We start from the raw sequence: 25,678 nt of genomic DNA, 5'->3' as shown, positions 1-25,678 counted from the left end.
TCAGATTTTTAAAACTCACACATTTTGATATCAGTTTCAGCCTCAAAAATCCAGAATCGTTCAAGGTGTTGAAAGAAACCATCTGGCTTTTGTGTATCTACCTACCTGACTTGTTGTAATGAGGACTGACCTCTGACAAAGCAGATGCACGTTGTTAATTGTAATTCAGCTTGATATGGCTCAGTTTTGAACTGGGTAGCTGCCTTTGCACTTGCGATTACTGCTGTCACTGCCTGTATTGCATCAGTCATATGTGTTGCCAAATTATGTAACACGGTAAACAGAAAAATCATGACATTTACCAAACAATTAGCATTAGCAAAAAGGCACAAGTAGATCCTCACCTATGCTGACTGAAAGACACTGAATGGTAAATCTGATTAACTACATGATAAAATAAAAGCACAGGACTGAAAACTAAACATTATGACTTTTACCAAACTGGAGTTAAATGCTCGTCTAATCTAATGTAATTTTTTACAGCTTTTTCATCCATTGGAAATTTGAAGGAGTGACTTTATTTCTCCTTATTGCTCTATTATTCTGTTAAGTATTCCATTCGCTTGAAAGCAAAGTGCTTCAAAGACACTATAGCTCTCAGTAGATACTTCACAGTGTCACTTTTACCAACATTATTCTTTGCTGTGAACACACACAGCAGAAATTTAAGGCGGTAATTTAGTCTTTTGTAGTAGGTAAGCATATCCAGGAGATAATTACAGTATTTCAACTTCCTGACTGTGACTTAGTTCAATCGAGGATTACTTTGCCATTGTTATTACCTCTCACACAGAACTCATTGAAATTCATTTATGAAAATATAATGAAATTCAGTGCATACTCTGAGGCATAGTATGCCTATGCATCTTTCATTCTGTCCTTTCTGTATGTTACGTTTTCAGCACAGCGTGTAGTCATTTGTTTTTTTCCTCTCAGAGAATGTTAGGAATCGAGTCTAGTTCAGCCTGACTGTTTTTGTTGCGGGGTTTTGTGTTAATTTGCAGAAGGAGGTCACAGCAGGGTGCTTGGCTAACTGAGACACACTCAGTGAGAATCCTCAACATTAGAATATGAAAGTTTACAGATCTCACGAGTATTCATCTCGGGGCTCATCCGCTAGCACCCATCACCTCCATCCTACCCAGCTGCCATTTTTTCTGTCTCTAATCCCCCCTCTTCACTTTCCTCTCTTCCCCAGAACCTTTCATCTCTCTGTCTGCCACGCTCCTGTCACCCCATCGCTCTCTTTCTCTTATATTCTCTCTCTTTCTGTAATTTTCCTCCATGGTGGAAATGGAGAGGGTTCAGGCTCTGGCTGTTTGTTTTCATTTTCCCTTCATTTATTTGTCTATCAAGTTACACCTAAGAAGTCAATTGTCAGAGAATGAAAGGTATCTTAACAGTATTGTTCATTATAGAAAGTCTGTGTATAATGCAGTCTGCTGAACATGTGTTCAACCTTTGTTTGACCCATTCATACAAGACATGGCAGGTTAATCCCTGGTTAACACCAGCCAGAGACTGTAGTCTGCAACTGTTTTTCCATTAATATAATCGCTGAAGCAGTGCACAGACTTGGATTCCGTTTCTCAATACAATACACTCTCTTTTTCTCGCTCACACAATCCAGGTAGTCAGTTACAAAAATTTTACTACATTTTCAATGCCATTTAACTTTTGGCATTTATTAACAACTGCCTGGTGTGTGCCATGGAGCACTGGACTGCTAAAGAACCAAATGTTTCCCCTCAAGAGTTGGTGGAGAGCAAACTTGAGCTAAAAGGAGCTGCATTCATCAAAAACATGACTCCAAATGAATGCTTATGTTAATCCTGTCTGTTGGTGGTGTAAATAAGAAACTGTTAAAAAATAAAATTTATGCAGGTTCCAATGACCAGAACTCATCTGATTTTGCATCAGTGAAGTAAAAGGGTGGCACACACTGACTGCTGTGCAGTTTACAGCCTGTGATCATTACATACAGAGTACGAAAGGGGGCAAGACGTCTTTCTCTGACCACACCACTCTCTAAATGCTGTTTGGGAGAGAGTATACTCATCACTTCCTGTGGGTAGAGACAATTTCCTTCCACTGCCCACACCCAACGCCAGAATTTAATTTGGTCAAAGACGGCAAATTTATGGCATCCTACTCAGAGTGGGGGGGGGGGGGGGGGTGAAACGCTAGCATCTCTACTCTGTGTCAGATAAGACAAGATTAGTGTATTTTTTTATGGAAAAATATCTCCAGATGCAGCTTTAACAGAAAAAAATATATGCAGCTACAAGAAGAAAATTGCGACCAGACAGTTTTTTTTCCTAATAATGTGCTATAGAGAAATGCTATATTCAGCTAACATACTGTTGGAGCGAGGTATTGCTGCTGTATTGCAATTGTTACAAATCCGCTGAGGAGGTGACTTGTGCATCATTAATGGGGATGGCATGTTTACTGGCAAGAATCTACTTAGGATTCTGTTACTTCTCTTTTCACATACTTAACATTTAATTTGTTTTTTCCTGATCAAATATACGTTATTAGGCTGTGTCAGCATAGTAGCAAGTCTTGTAAACATGTCAATTAACATGCCGATTCAGATCAGAAGTATAATCACTTTTCCATTTCATCTTTAACAAGGGTGAAATAATCTGGAGCTAATCTATAACAGGCAAATCCAATCACTGAAGCCATTGTCTGTTGTGATTTGAAGCTCTGCCAGACTTTGATCACCATGGCAGTAAATTGATTAGCAGCGATCTACTGGTCTCTAGTAAATGCTGATCTTGTGAAAAGAGGTTCACGTCTTTGCTTTAAGCCGAGCTTGCGGTTGAGCTCGGCGATGCTCTCCTCTCCCTGCTCTCCCCTCTCTGTAACAAGGCAACACAGAAGCTGGTCACTGTTTCTGCCTGCTGCCTTCATTAAGCTAAGCTCAGTCTCTGACTGTTCAAGCTCACTGGCTGTCTGGTCTTGTGCAGATTTACGGAGGCAGACAGGAATCAGGGTCGACTCCAAATATGAATTTAATTAAATGTGACTCACAGAAGACAAAACCACTTGAATTTGAAGGAGAAAGGGGTCAGGTGTGGATCTTAAAGTTCCCCTTCTCTGCCCCACCTTCTCCACTTCTACCCACTCACACACACACACACACACACACACGCACACGCACACACACACACACACACAGAGTTTAGCACACAGGTAGAGGAAGCAAAGTGGGAGGCAGCTGATCTCTTCAATCATCCTGCTTGCAGTTGTGATTAATGTAAAGTGGTTCTTATTTACAACACAAATTGCCAGGGTAGACAGGTCGGAAATAAAAAATCTCTTCAATTTTCTGGTGTATGTCCGACAGCAAGGGCAAACACCAAAAGAGCTTTAATGTGAAATGAACTAATATGGACTCAAAAACATTATAAATGCATTGGCTGCCTCACGTCGAGCACTTTTACCTCAAATTCTAATGCAGAGATTATTTAAAGTGACAGTTTATTTAATGACAGGAGAGTCTTTGTAATGCTTTCACTGTGTCAAATTTAGAGGATTTTTAACCTTGAACGGTCTCCCCATCCTCTAATCCTCAACCCTTATCTCCCCTCTGTATTTTGACTCTGTCAGTCAGTTGAGTTCCACATAGTTGGGTGCTCTTTATCAGCGGGAGGCTCAGCTGAACAAGTGGTAACTGAACAATGAGAGAGCAACGCGAGGGGGGTTTAGTGTTTTTCAAAGCCTATCACCCGTCTTTGAGGAAATTAGTAGTTTTGAGTTAAAGTTCAATAGATATCGAATGCTAACAAAGTGGCTTCATCTGTTGCTCTGCTGTCTGCTTATCAGTCCTGTTTCAACTCTGCCTTCTGTTGGTGTGTGTTAAATAAAAAAGAGATAGGAGGGAGAGGGAGAGAGGAGTGGTTAAAGTCTGATCTGTGTGTGTATTTTTGCAAGCATCATTGCATTTAAACTGCTGTGTTTAAGGTCAGGAGCAGTGAATGAATTAAGACATCCTTCAGTTTTTTTCTTACCTTTCATCTCTTCTCCAAAACTTGCATTAGTCTGCTCACCTCTGATACCCTCTAATGTTTTTCTTTCTTGTACTTGAAACACCTTTCCCCCCACCGCTGCCCTCATCCACCCACCTTTTTTTAGTTTCCTCTCTTTCTTCGACCCTTTCTCTACATCAGGGCCAAAGGTTGCATCTTAGAGCTCCTGCAAAATCAATCATAGGTCAAACCTGTCATCCTGCCTCAAAGGCAGCTACCAAGTGAGGCTGCATTTCTGTGTGGTAACACACAGCTGACTGGATACAGGCCAGTGCATGCTGGGGACAAGCTTTCGTTTCTTTATTTATTCCCACGGATACAAAGAATTTGTTCATGTAGCCAATCAGGCCCGTCGTCATTGCTGTGAATGTGTTCATCTCAGATACTTTCCCTGGGAAAGTCGTCTCAACCCCTCTGCACATGAGATCTTTCAGTGTTAATAAATAGTTCTATACTGATGCAGCTGTAGCTGACACAAGAGTTCACAGGGGAGGTGATAGATTTAAACAGGTTGACAGGAAAACGATGCAGAACAGAGCGACTGAACAAGTTTGTTTCTAGAAACGTTCAGAGTTGTACAGTGCCTGGGAAAAAAAATGAGAGCATCTTTTATTCATGCTCAGTTGTCGAGGTGTCAAGAGTTTTGTCAAGCCTCTCATTGTTCCGTTAACCTTGTCCCTGTGAAACGTTCTGTCTCTATCTCTTTGGTTAAACATTACTGCCAGGCCACGTGGGGGACGGGGAGAGGAGGGGATGGAAAGAGGGAGAGAATGACATAGGGGGAGAGGTTCCCTTCATCCTTTCATCATTAAACAAACATGGGCTCTTACGAAAAAGAGTGAAAAAGGAAAGCAGCGCAGGAAAAGGCACATAGAGAGAGGAAGAGGGGAGGATGAAAGTGATGAGGAAGAGAGATGAAAATGGAGGAGAGGGAGTGAGGGGGCGGGGGGGGCACAGAGTACCTGTGTGCTGAGCAGAAAGGTGTGCAGTCCATCATCTTCAGACAGGCAGACACGGCTGTCTGGGGAGTTTATTTTTACCTCGATATAAGAGGAGTCTGGATCGGCTACAGGAGGCTGGTAGCAGCTTTCAGCGGGGGGGGGTTCTAGGACAGCTGCTGTCCCGGCGCGACCATCTTTCACGCCTGACGATACACAGTCATCAACATGTACAGACAAACACACACACAGACACATCAAGCTCCAGGTCAAAGCTTGTGCTGCATCATGCTTCAACTTTACTTTTCTCTGTCTACATGTCTACATGTCAGTCGATCAATTTGTTGCTTAACAGCAAATAAATCTACAACAATTTTATAATAATAATAATAATAATAATAACCTAATAATAATAATACCAAACATGCATTAGTTCCAGTGACTCTTTTCTTTGTCAAATTTAATAGTAAACTGTGGATCTTTTGGAGTTTCGATCAGACAAAATTAGCACTTATAGTATGTCACCATGAGCTTTGGGAGATTATCATGGGCATTTTCACAGTTTTCTGACTTGATAATAATAATTTAATTCATTTACCAGAAATTGCTAAATTAACACACTTGAGGTCCTATTACACCTCAGTACACTGACATGTATTTTCTGATATGGCTAAATATATACACAGAACATCTACAGGGATATAAAAACAAGAATTTCTTGGAAAGAATTTTCGAGCACCTTACGAATCAGACCAGTCAGCCCCCGACCTAGTTGATATTGATTTTTGAAGGAAATGTGTGGATCAGCCACAAATGCACATGCTCATTGCCCTTTTTTGCTAAATCCAGGAGAAACCTCTCATTATTCAGAGCCCTGTACAGTGAATATACATTGTTATGCTGGATTCTCTCTCTAAATCCACAGGGTGCTGTTCAGAGTTAGTGTGATCTGCTATTGATCTCCTGTGGATCAGTGTTTATCTTGTATTTATAGACCAGTAGATCATCAGGAACCCCCCCCCCCCCCCCCCCCTTAGTTGCTGTTAGTACCAGCACAGACACACTGGGAGGAGAATTGATTAACAAATCAAGCCTGTAATTAATTCTTACTATGATCAAAGCCATGGGAGGAAGTCCATGGAGAGCTTGTGGCATGAGTGTGAGGTGTTTCACGGTGTAGTCACACCAAGCATACTCTTATCACCATGTTGTTTGTTCTTCAAACAGGTGGGTTTTAGATTAAGCAGAACTTTGGGTGAATTTCAGATGGCTTAGAAGGGTGCCCTGCCTGTTGTTTGGTATTCGGGAAATGATTAGTTCTCCTAAGCTGGTGTGTGTCTTTCTGATTCTCATGAGATTTGTAACGGCCTATGATGCCCTCACACATCACTACACATCACTGTATCCTGGAGCTGCTTGGCAATACGTTTCCATGCGTAGGCTCCTTCATCTTTTATTTTTAGGCAATCCTGGGAGAAACTCCCTTTTTAGTATGGATTTATCTGAAATATGGAGTAGGAAGTATAATTATCTAAGGTCCCAGAGCAGTTGTTTTCTGGCCCCAAAGTTGGACAGAAATGGCCGGAAAACATTAATGAGAAAGTTGTGAAACTCTAAAAAGGTCAAAGTTGGGGATACATGAGATGGATGAAGCATTTCAAATTCTCTCTCTCTCTCTCTTATTGTACATTCGTTTGCCTCTTCTCTTCTGGTCTGTTTTATTCTTTTTTTTCCACCAGCCTCTCTAATCTGTTGTTGACTGTTTGGATCCGAATGAACACACTGACCCACTTCCTCCCACTGTGTTCTTTATTTTTCTGTGCAGGTTAGCTCTGTATGTTTACGAGTACCTGCTGCATGTAGGAGCACAGAAGTCAGCACAGACCTTTCTCTCAGAGGTAAGTCGTGTTGTATTTGTCTGTGTGAGAACAGGCCACATACTTTATGTGTCCACTCTGAAGAATGAGCTGACCCTCACATGTTGTGTCCACTAAGTGTAGCAGCTAATTGAATTAGCCACGACCTTACGGTGCCAAGCCAACAGGTTAGTAGCAGCAAATAGGCTTTTTAACATCAGTGTTGCATTCAGTGGGACTGGACCCGGAGCACTAGGAGAGTTACGATGCTTAGTATGGAGCTGTTGTCTTCGACTGACATCATCTCTGATCAGCAGCTCTGTCTCTGTCCATCACCATCAATCTTATTCTTGTCCCTTTTTTTCTTCTTCTTTCTCCTTCTTTCTGATCTCTCCACTCTCTTCTTGATCAATCTGTCTCTGCACTTCTCTGCCTCACATGTCTTCACTGTAATTCTGCGGAGGTAAAAAGGTGAGGGGGTGAAAATGAGGTCAGCTGATTCTGGTGCTTTGCCTTAAATGACGGTAAATTACAATGTAGGAGACAGTGGCTAGAGGCTTGTTGTACATCGGCCAGAGGAAGAGGAGAACAAAGAGAGGGGGATGGAAAAGGTTACATCATCAGCTGGCACCAATTCTCATCACTCTGACTTAGTGTGTGTTTGTGCACATGCGCATACACACACCTCTCGCTCTCTCTCTCTCTCTGTTTCTCTCCGACACCCTTTCCTCTCTGCCATATCACTTGCTCTCTCTTCCGCAGATGTGAGAGATGAAAAGGATAGGCGGTGTCATGTTCAAGTGTGGGAATGCATTAGCTAAGAGTGCAACAAGTATAAACAGAGCTGCTTGTATACAATACACATGCACACATATGCACGCACACACGGACACTGGGTAAACATTACACCATAATGTAGCTCTTGCTGGAATAGTGGGGTGGAGCAAAACATGGTTTTAAAGGCCTGTTATCCACTTTTTATCATTCACATCTGTTTACAGTGTATCCTCAGGCTCAGGAAACAAGAGCCAGGAAAGACGAATCACGAATCAGACCCGAATACCTAAACATAATTACCAAATCACAGACAGACAGCTCAGAGGAGCAGGCAGCAAGAAGCTGTCAAACTACACTGAGCTCAGACTGTAATAACAAAAGTACACTTAAACCTTAACAGGGTACATGAGGAGACAAAAACAGGACAGCAAGAATACAAAGGTGTTTGAATGGTTAGAAAGAAAACTCTGATGGTAGGGCTTTTTTAAATCTCAGTCCTCAGTGCAATGAGAGCAACCCCTGCATCACACAGCCTACATCTGCCAATAATCATGCTAAAGGGATCTCGCTATAGCATGGTGAAGGTAAATGAATGAATGAACCTCTCGGGAGTGCAGACTGCAAGACGACAGGATATGCGGGCGCAGTCAGTGTTATGTTTTTTCGACTCCTTCCAGATGAAGGTGGGATGGGGGGGCTAAAAGAGCACGCTAAAAAGTGTCCTGACGTGAACTGTCTGCAGTTTTGTTTGGACAGAGCTACAGCCAATTAAATGCGAGAAATGAGGGAAGTCATGCCCATTCTGCATCTTTTGTACCATTTGAGCAAATATGAGGGAGTAAATCCATCTCTGTCATGGTGTATATGGAAATTGCCTGCTGCCTATAATGTTTCAAGTGAACCGATGTCTTTATTAGAACTGCTAACTTAGAATGAAAGCATGTGGGATAAACACAGCGGTTCCTGATTCCCCACCACCCAAAAAAAAAAAAGAAAAAAAAACTTCAAAGCAAGACATTCTTTCTAAAAGTCACTGAGTCTGATCTGCAGCTGAGGTCAGGACGGTCTGATTGAAAGTGCAGTGATTCACTTTTTCCTGTTATTTCAGCGCTTGTTCACGCTGCTAACAGAGCAGGTGGTACAATAGTCTGATTCTTTTACCCATATAAAACATTTCAGCGAGGGAAATTAAAACGATGAACATGACATCACTTGAAAACAGAGAGAAGGAGTGTGAGTCTGTTTATAGAGGGGAGAGGCAGACTAAACAATACCATCATAGCCTGATAGCAGTAGTCCGACTGCTGCCCACAGCTGCTGTTCAGACGGTGACACTGTGTGCGAACATAAATCGTCCCTACTGTGGGCGATGTCAGCGCTCGTGTTAGTGACTGACCTTGACCAACGTGTTAAGGTGTCAGAACACTTCAGCTGAAGGTGCTTGTCAAGCGGTCAAACGGTGTTTGAAATCTTCTTCCCTCACGCCCTTTGTTGGAACTCAACCTCAAGCTTTCCGTTCTTGCATTGTTTCCTATTTAATGGTACATGTGGAAATACTTTATAATTTCAGATATATATATGATGATATATCAGTTTGCTCGGGTTCACATATTGGATCAATACGACAAAGTGCTAGTGCTAGTAAAAAGTTCTCCTAGCCTTGGAAGTAACATTTGCAGCTTACATTAGAGAAGATAAACATGCAGCTTAATGAATGTGTAAAATAAAAATAAAAAGGAAGAAACCATCCAAACTCTTATATCCACAGTATGGCCCTTACTACAGCCCCATGTCAGAAAGAAGGAAAGAGTGAATGAAACTCATTGGAGACATAAGGACAGACAATGTGGGCGAGGAGCCGACCAAAGGGTGTGTGGGTTGTAACAAAGGCTTGACTGGGCTCCTCAGGCTGGTACATGTCTCTGACCTCAGGCTCCTGACACAGTGAACACACATACAAACATTTTCACACACTCATGAATAGACGTGTTTTCAGGCACACAGACTCACGTATCCACTTGTGAATTCATGAGAATATAATTACATAATATAATTACATAATGGCATGTATTATAGGAATTCCCATGCACCCTCTCCAGTCTTGTAAAGCAAGTAATTCAGGCGAGTTTTAATACTTAATATATTTCTGAAGCATCTCAGTCTCTCTCTCTCTCTCTATCTAGATCCGATGGGAGAAGAACATCACATTAGGAGAACCTCCGGGGTTCCTCCACTCATGGTGGTGGTGAGTGTTTTTGTGTTGTGTAATGATTCAGGTTACATTCCTCTACATGCTGTTTATTTTCCTCTCTGACATTATTGAATAAAACGATAATTCTTCCTCCTTCTCCTTTATCATCATCTCATTAATTGTTCCCAAAAGCTCTTCCTCAGTTTGCTGTTTACAAATTGCAACAGACTAAAGCACCTAAAGCCATCTATTGCATTTTTGATAATAGAATCATACTTATTGCCATGATGCTGGATTACTCTGCCTCTAAAATGGACTATTAGTTTTTATCCATCAGGCTTCAGTGTTTCTCTTTTGTCATAATACTCCTCTCTGACTGCTTCTCTGTTTGTTGCAGTGTTTTCTGGGACCTGTACTGTGCAGCTCCTGAGAGGAGAGACACATGTGAACACTCCAGCGAGGCCAAGGCCTTTCATGACTACGTGAGTTTGCGCTGAAGGAGCCATTCTTGCTCTCTCTGGAGCTATGGCACTCACAGATTAACGCAGCAGTCCATGCTGAGAGATGCAGTATTAAATAAAAAAAATAAACTGATGACACGTTATGAAATAAATAATAGTTTGATTAAAGAGGTACAAAATATACAGCCATGCAGTTGTGAAATAATCCAGCAAAATTTGCCAAAATCATTATTAGGAAATGTTTTTTCATCTGCTTCTTTTTACAATAACAGATTTTATTGCAGGTCACTTTTTTTGTGTGTTTGGCTCATGCTTTCATGTGAATGTGCAGACGGCCAAAATCACATAGTGTAACTCTGACTCTAACTCTGACAGATGAAGACTTTTTGATGAAAAGTGGCAAAGAAGAGACGTTGGGAAACAGGGTTTTAAAATGAACAGACTTTTGAAAAAGTATATTCTAGGGCTGAACGATTTTAGGAAAAGATCTAATTGCGATATTTCTGGCAGATACTGCGATTTCGATTTGATTCACGATTTTCTTCAAACCAAGCTTCAGCGTAATATTCACAATGTACAGTAACATTTGCAAACATGACAGAAAATTACATCATACCATTAAAACATTAAATGGAATTACTCTAAAAGACTGAAAACTAAAGTTAAGAATTGATTTCAAATGTATTTATTAACAAGAACCATACATGTACATTCCAAGTCCTTGACCAATGGCAGTTATTACAAATGAAGAACTAGAAGAGCCATCTTTGACTGTCTTAACTGTGTTAAGTTAAAAAAAAAAAAAAAAAAACTTAAATAAAATACAAAAAATAAAATACAATAAAATTCAAGAATTCAAGAAAAAACCAAATGATCTTGCCCAACAGCCTTATGTCCCGGTGTCTTCGGCTGGCAAAAGATGCTGTAATTGTAGTCTGTTGGCTACTACGGGCCTGAGCATCATTTTCGCTAGACTAGACTAAACCAGACTTTTTCCTCATGCATTCCGTGGTGATTTTTCAAGTGCCGGTATAAATTGGTTGGGTTTCCGCTGTATGTTGCAACTTTAATGCGACAGGTTTTGCAAAGTGCACGGCGTTCGTCTGCAGCCTCAAACCCTAAGTACTCCCAAATGCCCGACGTGCCGTTTTTCTTGGGGATTAAATCGCGTAACTCCGTTTCTGCTCCAGCTGAAGCCATTTCAGAAATGAAGGAGCAGGTGGAGCAGGTTATACTGATTGCGTCAGCGTGACCTGTCCACGAGCAGCATGCTGCTTCTGATTGGTAAGCTGGCAGGTAGGGAGACGGCATGTCATGTCCTCATCTGCCAATTATCTGGGTCCCAGGTTCGCGGGGGTAACTTCCGCCCAGTCCACAATTCACCGAAGTCCTACGGCACCTCCCACAGGTGGTGAGCCCATGGGAGGTGGTGCCTCCCACGACCCCGAGAGATCAAGTCTCGTGCTCTACTAACTGAGCTAACCGGGCGGCAGGGAGACGGCATCTATGTGTAAAATAGTTCACAAAGCAGATCCTGGGTCAGTCAGGAGCACTTTGGCGATCACATGATCGCGTTGTATGAAATCGTAATTTCGATCAGAAAACGATAAATATTAATAATGTAGTATATTGTTAGGTAAAAACTGTAGGAGGAAAATAAATGTGACCTGAAATAAACTGTCAATGTGAAAAAAAGCTAAATTAAATAACATTTCATAACACAGCCATTCATTTGTCTGTATATATCATACAAATATTTATTTCATATTGTCATTTCATTGGTTTAATACTAACTGTTTTGGGTCATAGTATTAAGGCCACCTGAGATCAAAGATGGTTTGGAGATGTGTCCAAACTGTTAAATATTAAAATGACAGTGGCATCAAAGCAGTGCCTAAAGACAACACCTCACTCTGGTGTCTCTGTTTCTACTTCCTACTTCCCTGTGGTTTGTTTACGTTATATAGTTTGAAACATTATAGCTTATTGGACAATGCAAAGAGCAATATTAATGACAAGCATCACAGAGAGTGGTTTGCTGTTTCTGTCTCTGTTGTTTGTTTGTTTAAAGCCACACACACAAAAAAAACAAGGATTTACAGATAACGGTATCAAAAGATCAGGTGCACTTAGACCATAAATTTGAGTTTTAGGATTCACCACCTTTCATCGGTTTCTCATATTTAATCCCAGAATAATATTCTCACCACTGTTTGGTTATGATACGGCCACAAGTTGTCTTTACAACCTTTCAAACTGGTTTAGTCTTGTTGTGGATCCTTTAGCTGAAGTGGTGTGTAATTGAATGCTTGTTGTGACATTTAAAGTGTGTGATAAAGAAGTGTAGAGAACGCACTGCTTAAGGTTTATAGTACCTGCTCCTTGTGTTCTGCCAGAGCACATCAGCTGCACACACACACACTCACACACATAACTGGCTAAAGTACTGTGAGCACATTACGCTGAAGAGCAGACTGGGCAAGCAGACAGTGGCCCGTGTGGTGGAAACATTGTTTGTTGCTGTGTTTTCTCAGTGTGGCTCCACTTTACTGCTGTAATTCCCGCACATCAAGGCATGGGTTGATTCAGTCATGCAACATCCAGTAACTGGAATACAGTGAGCAGCGCCAGGGCTCATGAAGTTTTGGATTAACTGGTGACTAAGAGAGAGGAAGTACGGCTCTCCTCGCAGGAAGTTGCGAGGTGGAGTTGGGGATGCAGAGTGCAGCTTTTTATGTTGTTGTTTTCCCTCTGTAGCCTGAAGTCTGACTCATCAGATTTGTCTGTACTGTGGTTTATTGAGATGTATTGTTGGAAGTGCACAGGTCAGGGGTTTCTGCCTACCCCAGCAGGATCGTCCCTCCTCTCCTCTCCCTCCCTCTCTGCGGTTCTCTCTCCCTCTCTTTCCTTTAGGCTTGCAATCCTGCAGAACTGGTGGGGGCCCTCTTCTCTTTTATCTTCTTGCAGTAGGTGTGTGTGTGTGCGTGTGTGTGTGTGCATGCTTGTGTATGTATGTATGTATGTGTGTGTGTGCGTGCGTGCGTACGCAGGTGATGCTGCTGATGCTGGCGATGATGATCAGGGTGATGAATAGGCACTCCCAGGATGAGGCAGTTATGGGATGATGTCATCCTGGCTCCGAGTACGGGAGCTGGAGGGCAGCATGACCTCAGACCCGAGAGAGAGACAGAAAGGAGAGGAGAAAGGTGGAGAAAAAGAGGCACAAAGAGTCGCACACTTCTATCTGATTTATTCGTCTGAAACACGTCTCGACACCAAAAAAAAAAAAAAAAACACATTTACAGTCATTGAATGTAATTGTCCTTAAGATGACAACAACTGTATCTTGTTTCTTCTTATCTGATCAGAATCAATTCAATTCAGAAATCATTCCGAATATATATCTTAACGTCATTAGCAGAGGCCACCAGCAACGTCTTATTCTTACACTTCCTGCCGGGATGTAATCAGAGAATTATAATTAGACCAATTGTAATTAGACCAAGGTCACTTTCAATCAACTGTTCCAACGCTGTGCTGCTTCTCAGATCCAATCAGAGGTACTACCCACATATCTGCCACTCAATTAAAACAAAATGAGGGGACAACTGCGGTGGACTTGGTTGGAAAAAGTAGCACACCTTAATTTGATGCCGGTGCCTCTCTTTCAGTCTCCTGACTTTGAGACTGATGGAGATTTTAATCAGACATTTTGATGGTAATTATTTTCAGATAGCTAATTACTGAGTGAAGTCCTAATTAATGCTGCGGAGACGTAGGAGCTCATTCGCATCATCTTTGTGTCCCTTTTTCCTTTGATAATTGATGGGATTGTGACAAGGATTTTGACTTGATTTGCACGATTATCCCAGTTTGAACCGCGTACTGTAGATACATTTGGTTTTCTGATTTAAAGAAACAGTCTTAACAGTGTTTATCTGTTTTACACATGCATGATGTTTTGCATGTGGTTGTGTACTGTACATGTCTGTTGTATCACTAGATTTGAGTGTGTGAGGATGGTCTTCCTGGACATTAATAGTAATCTGATGTTGAAAGGGAAAGAAAGAAAAGGCTGATGAACACTGAGATGCAATGTTATTGATTTCCATCCTCAGACAAAGCTTTTCAGGCATCAGAAAGGCAGTTTACAGTTCTGTTAAGTGCTTTGTAAATTGTGTTCTCGATACTAAATGAGCGGTTTCCATTTGCAAGAGGCCATGAAGTCATAAAAACAAGTTATTTTTAAATTCTTATGCTTGACCAGGAAATGGCCTTATTAGGAAATGGTCATTTCAGGCCTTTCCTGATAGTGTTGTCAGTTTGAAAGTTGAAAGCTGACAGTTGTCACATAAGCTGTAAAATCTTAGTACAACATAGTACATTCTTACATGAATACATATATGTATATATTGCAGTGTCTCAAGCTAATTAATAAGTGAGGAGAAATATAAGATAAGATAAGATAAGATAAGATAAACCTTTAATAGTCCCACAATGGGGAAATTGCACTGTTACAGCAGCAGAAAAAACACTCAGGATTTACACAATAATACACAGTAATAATAAATACTATAAACAGCAAACAGTATGAAAAAGAAGAAGAAGAAGGCTGCACATAAAGCACCAGTTGTAATATGGTTGTAATCGTGTGTTTTGAACAGATTACTGCTGGGAAAAAAAGTAGTTTCCCTACTAACTGCAAACTTGTATCCCAACTAATTTCTGTGATCTTTTACAAAATATGAGCAAATTAAAGCACAGCAAGAAAAAAAATCAAGCCAGCATGAAACTGTTTGTAACATCCTGTGGAAACAATACTGAGCATATTAGCTGTATTTTCTCCACTACATTAAGACATTTAGACCTTTTAAAATGTTTGCTGTACCAGAACAATGGTTCCATTTAATTGAAATACAAATGTCTCCATATAAATTGTGTTAAGGGCATTGGTCCATAGTTGTGTATTTGTGTGTGACACTTTGAGCGGAATAATTACACACATACTCTAGACATGTTCAAAATTCCCTCAGTGAATTATTCTTGCCAGTTCTGGAGGAGACAGTCTAAAGTAGACTAGACTAGACGAGAATGGCAGACCGAAATTTGGGGAGTTTGAGAGAACTGATGCAAAAAACTTCTCTGAGAGCAACTCCTGATTTCTGGAGATTATCAGCGTCCAACAGTTGTACTGGTCATGCTGTGCAACCTTGTGATAAGACTGTGTTTTTTAACTGAAGCAAGGTGTTGGTTGAAATATTAATCCTCCTGGAAGAATGAAGGGGGGTTTTTTTTGTTTTGTTTTGTTTTTGTTTTTGTTTTTGTTTTTTAATGTGGATATTGTGACTGAAAATATGTTCTGAACTGAAACAGTGTAGGTGGCTGTGAAAGTCTTGAAAAGCCTGAACATGTACAGCTGCCATTATCATACTGTGATTGGGCTTTTAGTCCTACATGTTTGTCTCATCGCTGTATGAATGTGCGATGGATTCTCAAAGAGGAAAGCTCAACTGCTATTAAGTCAACCAGAAGACAAGGCCACAGAGGCAGAGTCAGCCAGGCACGCAACCTCACAGGGAGACAGGCAAGGATGGGCATTCAATTTGAAAAACTGGAATTCGGAGAAAAAGCCTAGCTGGTGAATATTTCTACCAGTAAACATTTCACAAAATTCTGAGAATGTGTGTGTTTCAACAAAGTGAAAAAAAAAAACATTATTTCACTACTGGTCAAGAGAGAGTTCAAGTCTGGAGACTGTGCTTGTCTTCCATCATTTGAAGTCACTGTCTGGTTCTGTTCTCCTAATGTTTTGGGTCATTATCTTGCTGTAGGATGAACCCCTGACCAACCAGTCTGTCTTCCTTTGTTACTTGTCTTTCTCTTCTGATAGCAGTGTACAGTACTACTTCCTGCAGTACAGTGTTGTCCTAATACAGCATCAGAGGGTGTAGTAATACAGTTTGTTCCAACATTGTCTTTATACAGACAGAGATTTTATAAGTAAACTGTAAAAGTTGGGGCAAATGTAGGAATTTCATTAAGTTTCAAGGCTTAATTTGATTCCGCTTCCATTGCTGCAGGAAACAGGGAAACTGTAAGTTAACCAATTTCGTAATCCCTGTAAAAGAGGTTTTAGTTTACTTTTTTTTTTTTTTTTTACCTTGGGCAGTTTACCACTTGCCTTTGTACCATTTCAGGTTGTTCATTGGACTTGAACTGCTGAAATTTCAATAAAACCTTGAAAAATGGGGGTTAGTGTAGGGTGGTGTAGGTGTTTTTTGGTTTTGTTTTTTTTTACCTCCAAAACATTCAATTTACTACTGACATGCAAGAAAGAAACCAGTGAATCTTTTTGATCGACTTATCATTTCAGCTCTACTCAGAGCATCTCACATGTTATAGCCATAGTCTGGACACACTTTAGAAAAGAGTGATATTTCCTTCTCTGGTTGTTTTATGAGGGATGAAGTTTAAAAAAAAAAGTTTTTAAAATTGGGAACTACTTTAAGATTTTATTATATGGCAAAAATTAGTAAATTGGTAAAACAGCTAATAAAAACAAGAGTCAATTCACTCCGCTGGCTGCCTGTGCAAAGATAATTTAGTTAAAAATGAACAAAGAGGGTGACAGATGGATGAACTGGACAGTGGAAAGCAAACATGAAATGCACTGTAGATAGGCAGCAGTGTTACAGGCAAGTATTATAGCACAGGGTGTCTGGTATCATTGTGTGGCATCACTGTGGGAGATAGCAGGCACACGGCAGTTAGAGGGGAAGAAGAGATCAAGAGGAAGTGCCAAGAGCAACCCCCTTTGATAAAAATGCTCCGTCTTACGCTGCCAGATCTTACATTCATACTTTCTCACTCATGCATGGAAATGTATTCATGACGCCCAATTTAACAGCGGCACACACATTCTGTCTTTATAGGACAGCTAAGGGATACGCACATTAGTAAATAAGTAACAACATACAGGACTTCTTTATTCATTTGCGTCCTGATGCACTCCCAGTATTTGATATCTCTGGAAACACAAGTGTACACATAAAGTGCTGTGCCATCTGTGTGAGGCTGAAGGACAGGAAGGTGCGGTGACCCTGGGGCGTAACTGAAAGCAGCTCCTTTCTGCATTTACAAACATGTGTAGAGAATAAATGTATGCTGTTAATGCTAAACAGAAGAACACTCATTCATTCACTTGACCATGGACATGCTTTTTTGGTTTCTATGGTCTTCTCTTGCAGTTTTGCTCATAAATGGATCTTTACCCCAATTCACTCTGGTTGTTTTCCGTAAGTGCTGATGTTCGGCAACCTTAATAACCCAGTAACACACAGTACTCGCCAGAAGGTTGCAAAAGAAAATGTTGTAATGTTGAAATCATAAATTATTAATATTTAATTTCTTTCTAGCAGCACAAGGATGGCAGTATGTGTCGACCTTTTCTTGCTAAAAAGTTTCCACTTGTACCCAGGAAATATCAAAATGTAATGGGCAGATTGCCATGAAGTTTGCTGATCACATTTATGCTCCCCAGAGAAAAGACCGTTTCCAGTATGCTTTTCTGTTTTGTGTCCACTTTGTACACAAGATTATCTAATTATTGTCTATTAATCTAACAGTTCCTATCATCTTGTTTTGTGCTTCCAGTCTCTTTCGCACAGAATGGTAAAATTGATAGAATTCTCGCTTTTTTTTCCTTTCAAATCACTGATCTTTTCTACATAAAATAATCCCTCTGAGAGCCACTCTTCAGAGCCCAGATCAAACAAAAGAGATATTCCACCTTAAAATCCAACTTCCTTGCAGCTATGTTATTGACTATGGGGCTATCTTTCCCCAAAGTTGTCTTCTCAGTCAGAGCTGCCTCCTAACAAGCTCCACCAAAATCAAATCTCTGCAAAACTTTTCTAACCTGAGCTGAACCATCTACAACTTGTTTTTCCCAGCTTTTGTTACATATTATTATAATTACCAGCAACTGCATTAAAGCTTTTGAAGATAATGCCCCCCCCTCTTATGGAAAGGGTAGACTGATTATAAGTTATAGAATGAATAAAGAATTTTGGACTGCAGTAACAAACAAACAAAAAAGACTCTTTAAGATGGATTATCATAAACCAAGCCTACGAAGAAGATGATTCAGTGGCATGAAATGCGAACCTGAATTCTGACCAGCACCTGTGAGTGCGTTTATGTGTGTGCATGCATATAAAGAGACAGAGCAAAACAGAAAGGACAGAGACAACCTAGAAACAGAAGCTCCAAGCATTGTGGGTAACAAGCTGATTCCAACCAGTTGAGAACCAATGGGGGTTGGGGAGACCCCCAGTCTGTTTCCAGGGAAACAGAGCGCTCTCTCCTTCTCTCTCTCCCTCCCTCTCTCTCTCTCTCTCTCTCTCTCTCTCTCTCTTTTTTTTTCTCTCTGTCTAAGTCTCTCTCTCACACACTCCCATGTTCCTTCTTGGCGGTGTTGAGGAGGAGGGATATGTGGAGGTGACTCACTGTAACATCATTGCCATGGCAATGAAGAGCAAGCTGAGTGAAGAGGGACTGAGGGGAGAAAAGGAATGGGAATCTCCATAGGTTGAGCAGAGATGGAAATGATTGTCGTGCACTCAAACAGTTTGAAAAAAATAAGAAACAAGGGAAATGTTGTACTGTATGCTGGGCTGCTTGTATTTTGCTTCTTCTTTGGAAAAAAAATTACAATCGCTCACTCTGCTTCTCTTTTTTTTTTCCCTCGCCTGCTTTTCCCCCTCACTCTCAACACTGCTTCATCCTCGCTCTTTCACATCAGCATTTCTTTTTCACTTCTCCATACCCTCTGTCAGTCTCTGTCCCTCTACATTCCTCTTTATGTCTCTTATCATCTTCCTTCCTCTTTCGCTGGCCTGTTGCGTTCAGCCCGCTGGTCTCCGAGGAATGTGTTTTCCACTGGCCTGTTACACTGAGTCATGTCACATGCGTGTTTGGACATGCCAAGCTGGAGTGTTTATGTGATGTTGACATATGCACGCCATGCTGCCCTGCAGCATGGCAGGGGCGAAGAGGACGGCATGGTGCAGAGTGCAGGGGAGAGGTTAACTGAGGGCAGGGGATGACAAGAGGGACTAAGAATGAGAACAAGCTCTAACAGAGCTGTAGGATATGGGAGAATAATTTCAAGTTTGACTGCAGTTATTATTATTGATTATGAAAATAAAGGGCTTAGTCAGGAGCATATGGTGTATGTAGCAGTCTGAGTAAAGGTGCTCACTGAGCTTTCACACATGCAGCTTCACCCAGAAACCAGCCCAGCGTATTTCTGTTTAATTCTCACAGGTGCTGATGCTTTTGTTGATATTTTCGAAAACTTTCAGTCGCAAGAGACGGATGAGAGATGGAATATTTCAGTTTGGAATCAGTCCAAATGAGCACAGTTTTTGCGCATTGGACACTGTGTATTTAAATATCCGGTCTTCCCTGACCCATCCAGGAGGAAAGTTACAGAGATGCTGCTAAAGTTTACACAGCAGCAACCTTACAGGTTGTGTGTGAAAGGGATTATAGGGAATGATCCACAGATTGAACTGTAGAAGTGGCGGCAGGACTACGGAGGGAGAGCAGGAGGGCAAAGTGAGAATGCTGACACGATCAGACCAGCACTTTATCTCTTTGACCCCAACTAACCCCTGTGTATTTTTGCTGTTGTAGACACCCATATCCTTATCTCGTGCTGTCTCCTGTGTCTGGCCTTCCAGTACTAGAAGGACTGCAAGATGAGACACTGAAAGTGACTTCTCACTTGTTCTTCTTGTGACTTGGATTGATGAGTCCTTGTATCAACAGTTCTGACAGTTTTCTAATTCCAGTCCGTTCTTTAATCTCTGCAATTACAAAATAAAAGCACTGGCTCTATTCAGTGCTAAAGATCACAAAATATGTGGATTTCAGGTGAATCAATACTCCATATTTGCATTGATCTGCCAGATAGAAAATACCATGGCACATTCTCTTCTTCATTTCAAGCTGTGTTTTTTTTTTAAATTTACCTCTGTGTCTCTCTACCCTGTCTTCTCCTCTGTGTTCAGTCCATCTCCCTTATCTCCCCCAGTGTCGTTGAACCAAGTGAGATAGTGGTGGGAGAAGTGTGGCTCCAGCACCAAAGTGACTATCATTTTCAGCTCCATACGTGTATCTGACAGTGCATCAGCCTGCAGCTTCACCTCACATATTATACAGCTCCTCGCTGCCTCAGAGATGTTTACAAGGGTTGTTAATGACATCAGTGATAAAGGAAATACAGCCAGCAACCCCCCCCCCCCAACCCCACTGTCGCCCCCTGTGCAGCTAATATCACCCCACCTGTAATCACCCTGTGAAGTCAAGTAGATTAGTGTTGTGTTGCCATTTTACCTGGCAGTCACCTGTAATATTACACTAGAGAGTGTCTGGGTGTTGGTGGGAATTGTGTGGGATAATGTGCTGCTGAAAGTACTAAAGTGCTAAAGATTGAAAAGATGTAGAGGGGTAGAAAGGGTGAACGCTGAGAGGCAAGGGTGTTGTGGAGGTTGAAGTAGGTAACATCTTCTTCCTCCCTTTCTGTTCAGCTCAGAGTCACTTTTTTTGTAAATGCAAAATCTGGGTTTATTATAACTTGGGTCTTATTTTTATTGTTTTGACCATTATTTTTTATTGGTTCTAATAACACCATAGTAATGTCTGGGACATTTGACCCTGTCCCACTCCTCTTTTCAGGTGACATCACCACATTCTCAAAACTCAGAAAATTAAAGGACAGTGTTAATCTATATTTTTCTTATTGCCAACAAATACAGTCAAAAGACCAAAACCAGCAATACCTTAGTTTCTGATTATCCTTCCCTCGCTGTGGCCCCCATCCCCAAGCCCACTGACTTCTTATAAAGACAAAAACCTTTTAAAAATGGGTCACTAATGTGTAGTTTTGTTTTTTAAAAAAGGCTCAGTAATTACCTAAAACAGCTGGGGAGTTTAGTTGTTAGGAAACTACCTTTAGTCAGACAGGATTAGGAAATGCATTTGTTGGGGACTATTTTTAGCTTTGGATGTATACGCATTTAATGCTCTAGTGAGTATTTATGGCGAAAGGGAGGTGCAGCTTGGATTGCCTCAAAATAAACTACAATACCCATGATCTAGAGGTATATGATTCGAACTGTATCAGGCAACCCTTCAGACATTAGGAGCCATTTCTTAGATGTATTCCCCCAGTTTGTACATGGGCTGTTACCTTTGTGCTTTGGTCAGTTTACTGGGTTGGAATTTTTAATCAGGTGTCAGGTGTTGGTAGATGGTGGGAACAAATGAAACACTGGCATTATGGAGAAAACATTTGAAAATCCTTGAGTGGTTAGCAATGAATATACCACATAAAGCCAGAGGAAGAAATGTTTGGACTGTTTTTAATTTCTTAGACAATCAGTGCACTGTATTATGTGGATAGGATCCTTTCTAGTCCATCCACTGTACGCAGCCCCTCAGTCACTTAAAGTATTTGCTAGTAGAATGAATTCATTGCTGGTTTTGGTCTTTACATGTGATTTGCTGACAATAAGAGATATATTTACCAAACTTTAACCTGAAGAGTACAGTGTTAAAATTACCAAAAGGAATAAATAACTAACTAAAACTGCAAAAACAAGAGCCACGTTGGAATATCAGCCAAATTAGCCTGGGTTTGTCCCATACAGCTAGCAGACAAACACATGGTTCTACTTTAGTATATATATTTTTTTCTTGGCAGCTTGAACTCAGCCAGATTTTGTAGCTAAACAGCCAGGATCTGGAAAGAAGTACACAGAGAGAAAACACTTTTTTCCACTCATTGCTGTGTTTTACTGGTGTAGCATACGGCATGTTTTGGTTAAGAAGGAAGCTTTGAATGCCAGAGGGAGATTTTCAGCCTATCTGCCTTGAAACTGAAAAGTGAGTTTGGCTCAGGATTGGACAGTGGAGCTTGTTGATCTGTCTCTGTTCGCCACAGGAGACTGTGAATAATACATGGTCAAAAGCAGAGCACACCCATTCTCATCTCTATGCTGCTAAAACACACTTCTTCTCTGTTTCTGTCTCTCTGACTTTCTTCTCAGTTAAAACTCTAAGTTGTAGATATAGATATATTGTAGTTATACTTTTGACAGTGACTGACAGACTACAAAGCCATATTCTGTTCATATACACTAATGCAGAAATCAATCTTCTTATTGCGTTTCCGCTCTCATACTTTAATGTGTATGTGAATGTGTATTTTATATGTGTGTGTGTGTGTGTGTGTGTGTGTGTGTGTGTGTGTGTGTGTGTGTGTGTGTGTGTGTGTGTGTGTGTGTGTGTGTGTGTCATGCAGACTGGTAGCATCTCTTCTTTCCATCCCGCCCCACCCCCACCCTCCCTTGTTCAGGAAGTGGACTAATGGCATTTGAGAGGCTGGAGGGAGCTGGAAAGTGGGAGAGGGAGGAGGAACGGAGTTCCTTCCTGTGTGGTGTGTCATTTGTAGATCCTGTTGTACAGTGGGTGGCCTTGAGACTCAGTAGTAACCCTTCCAAACCCCACCACTGCCCCCCCCCCCCCCCCCCCCATCCCCCACCCAACAGCTCACTAAAGACAGCCAGCATACAAGCATTTTTAACTACATTTTTTTTTTACATTTTTTTAGAGGAAACAATTAATAGATTAATAGAAAATATAGCAGCTCTGTTTAATACTTTGAGAGTTTAGTACTTTAAAGAATCAGGCTGGTGTTAGTCTCCTATATATTTTTCTTAGCAAATCCAATTAAATAACCAGAACCATTAATGCATTAGTCTGTCTCCTAGCACTTTCAGACTTAGACCTTATCCTTTCTGTGGCACTCAGTACCAAGTCAGTTTATTCCTACAAACTACAAAACTTGTGAAAATTGTATAGTTTCATTTCTTTAAAAGGCAAAGTAATTTCCTAAAACATCTGGGCTGTGCAGTTTTCCTGAAACGGCTCTTAAACAAGAGTATACAGTGCATTTGTTGGGGGACTGTTTTCAGCTTGCGGATAAATACACAATTTGGATCACCAGTGCATATTTACTGTATGTCGCATTGGCTGAAAATAAATTTCATTGTCCATGTTCACTGTAATGAAGAAACATGCCGCCAAGTGCAACAGTGTGGCTCATTTGAGTGTATTTAACAGTTTTTGATTAGCATTGGAGGAATAAGTTACATCAGGCATTGGACACTCAGTCAGTGCTTGTTTGTTGGATCAATTCATTGTTGTTGTTGAGTTTGTGTGTGTGTTTTTATGAAATAGAGAGATAGAGTGGATTTGTGTGAGAGCAATGTGTGTCTGTGACAGAGGTGGAGGAAGCAGACAGCAACCGATGCAGGTTGAGACAGTGAGACAGAGAGAGAGAGAGAGAGAGAGAGAGAGAGAGAGGGAGGAGACAGACACAGACAGCCTTTTGAGATTCCACTCACGCATCTCTGAGGGTCTCTCAGTCTCTATTGTATTGAATGAAAATGACTCCCCACCTTCTCTCTCTCTCTCACACACACACACACACACAAAGTATGCATGCTTTCCGCACACACATTAGCGAGAAACACAATTGGTAAACATATAGGGATAGAAGAGTTTGCGAGTTTTCTCATTAAGTATTACTGAGCCCTTTAGTCTGATGGGATTAGTGTAGTGTGAATGTAGTATGTAGAAAGTCTGATTAGGTTGCAAAGTAGTGAACTGTAGCGCAGTTGCACCACATTTAAATGTCTACCAGTCAGTCCTTCAGCAGTTTTTGTATTTTCTACAGGACATGTTTCAATTATTTTACATGAAAGGTTTTCTGTTTTTTTTTCTTTTGTTCATGGTGAGTCAATTCTCTTTTGAGCACACATTCCACAGTCGTGTAAAGCAAAGGATGCTTGATAAGATAAAGCAATGTGATTGAACTGTATATCAGTAAAGTGCGTCATTTTGAATAGAGAAAGGGCGACGGACACTGCCATGTCTGGAGCCCTGTGATGGCAGAAGGGCGGCTAAGGCTTTCCTACTCCACGTTTTGGTCCTCACACATCTGAACCTGTGCTCGGACAACTTAACCTCAAACTCAAGTGAAGTAATTTTGTTGTTGACTCAAGATTCATTTACTGCAGTTTATTTATTTTTATCCCGTTATCTTGGTGATACTTCACCAACCGAGAAAAAAGGTTGCACACCACTTCCCCCCTACAAAAACAGGACTCTGCAGTCAACATTGGGGAAAAAAAAGGCTCTAAAATCCTAGACATCAAAATCTACTTATACACATGCCCCCCCAACCCCCGTTTTGTCTTTATGGACAGCAGTGTACTTAAGTGCACATCCAGTGGTGTTGTGCTGTGTTATACTGTATGTCTTGTGTATGTCTGGTCTACTGTAGCGCTCTCCGGAAGGGAGGTGGTTTGAATAATTTATACAACAAATGACTTTGCCAGGAGATGCAGGTGTTCATCTGAGGACATGTAGTGTCTGTTCCACTGCCTCAGGTTTCATCACAAACACCTTTTTGGACACAAGTAACTACGACACTACGAAGGAACAAATCATTCAACAACTCAGTGACTCATGAAATCAAAAGTCTTCATGTAATAGAGTTGCTAAACGGACAGACAGATGAATTGATTGTCTTGTTTTCAGATTCTTAAGACTGAATAAAGTCTTTCTGGGATCTCTGTAAAGACAGCAGAGACAGAGAACAACAAAGAAAAGAGATTTGAGCCGGTATGAGGAGAGAGGTCAGACGATTTGAAGGGGATTGGATGGGTTTCAAAGGAGTGTTTTTTAAATTTAATACAACAACAGCATGAAGTTTACCAGCTTTCATTTACCAGTCCAGAAACTGTGAATAATTTGTGAGATAATATGGGTGTTACAAATTGCTCTCAAATCGAACCAGGAACCAACTCCTTCAGTCAAGCACAACAAGTGTTAGCAGCAGTAGCTAACAGACACACTATGTTCACACCATAACATACAGTACACTACAATACAGTGTGTTAATGTGTAAAGCCACCAGCTCAGTGTCTCATTGCTCCTCTCTCTCTCTCTCTCTTGGCCTTGTCAGAAAAGTGTAAACACTGGTGTGTGAGAAGTGTAAATGATAGACTCATTAACAGTGTGTAACACTCTGTGTGTCTTTCATGTTTACAAAGGTTAAGTGCCGGAATATGTTGAGCTTGGCTGTGAATCAGTATTTAAACAGAACTGGCTAACAGGAATTTACAGAGTACTATACAGTACACATTAACTTCCTGGTCACTGCACTGTTGTAGCTAATATGAGCTAATTGCACCACATTACATCAGGTGAAGCCCTGCAATCTCACCGTTAACACAATTATCAACAGCCAGGATTGACTGCATAGTTTGAATGAGGGAAGTAC

General features: G+C 41.0%; 1 protein-coding gene across 1 annotated transcript in view; it reads left to right on the top strand.

The window, feature by feature from the left end:
• si:ch211-130m23.3 (uncharacterized protein LOC558547 homolog) overlaps window positions 1–25,678 on the top strand; it is a 53,599-nt gene that overhangs the window by 14,753 nt on the left and 13,168 nt on the right. The window contains exons 2-4 of the mRNA XM_041042538.1: window positions 6,801–6,873; window positions 9,792–9,853; window positions 10,197–10,281. Of these exons, the coding sequence (XP_040898472.1) occupies window positions 6,801–6,873; window positions 9,792–9,853; window positions 10,197–10,281 (220 nt within the window). The remainder of the gene's footprint in view (window positions 1–6,800; window positions 6,874–9,791; window positions 9,854–10,196; window positions 10,282–25,678) is intronic.

The sequence above is a fragment of the Toxotes jaculatrix genome, chromosome 7 (genome assembly GCF_017976425.1).
Source record: "Toxotes jaculatrix isolate fToxJac2 chromosome 7, fToxJac2.pri, whole genome shotgun sequence".
Taxonomy (NCBI): domain Eukaryota; kingdom Metazoa; phylum Chordata; class Actinopteri; family Toxotidae; genus Toxotes; species Toxotes jaculatrix.
This window is presented reverse-complemented; position numbering and strand designations above follow the sequence as displayed.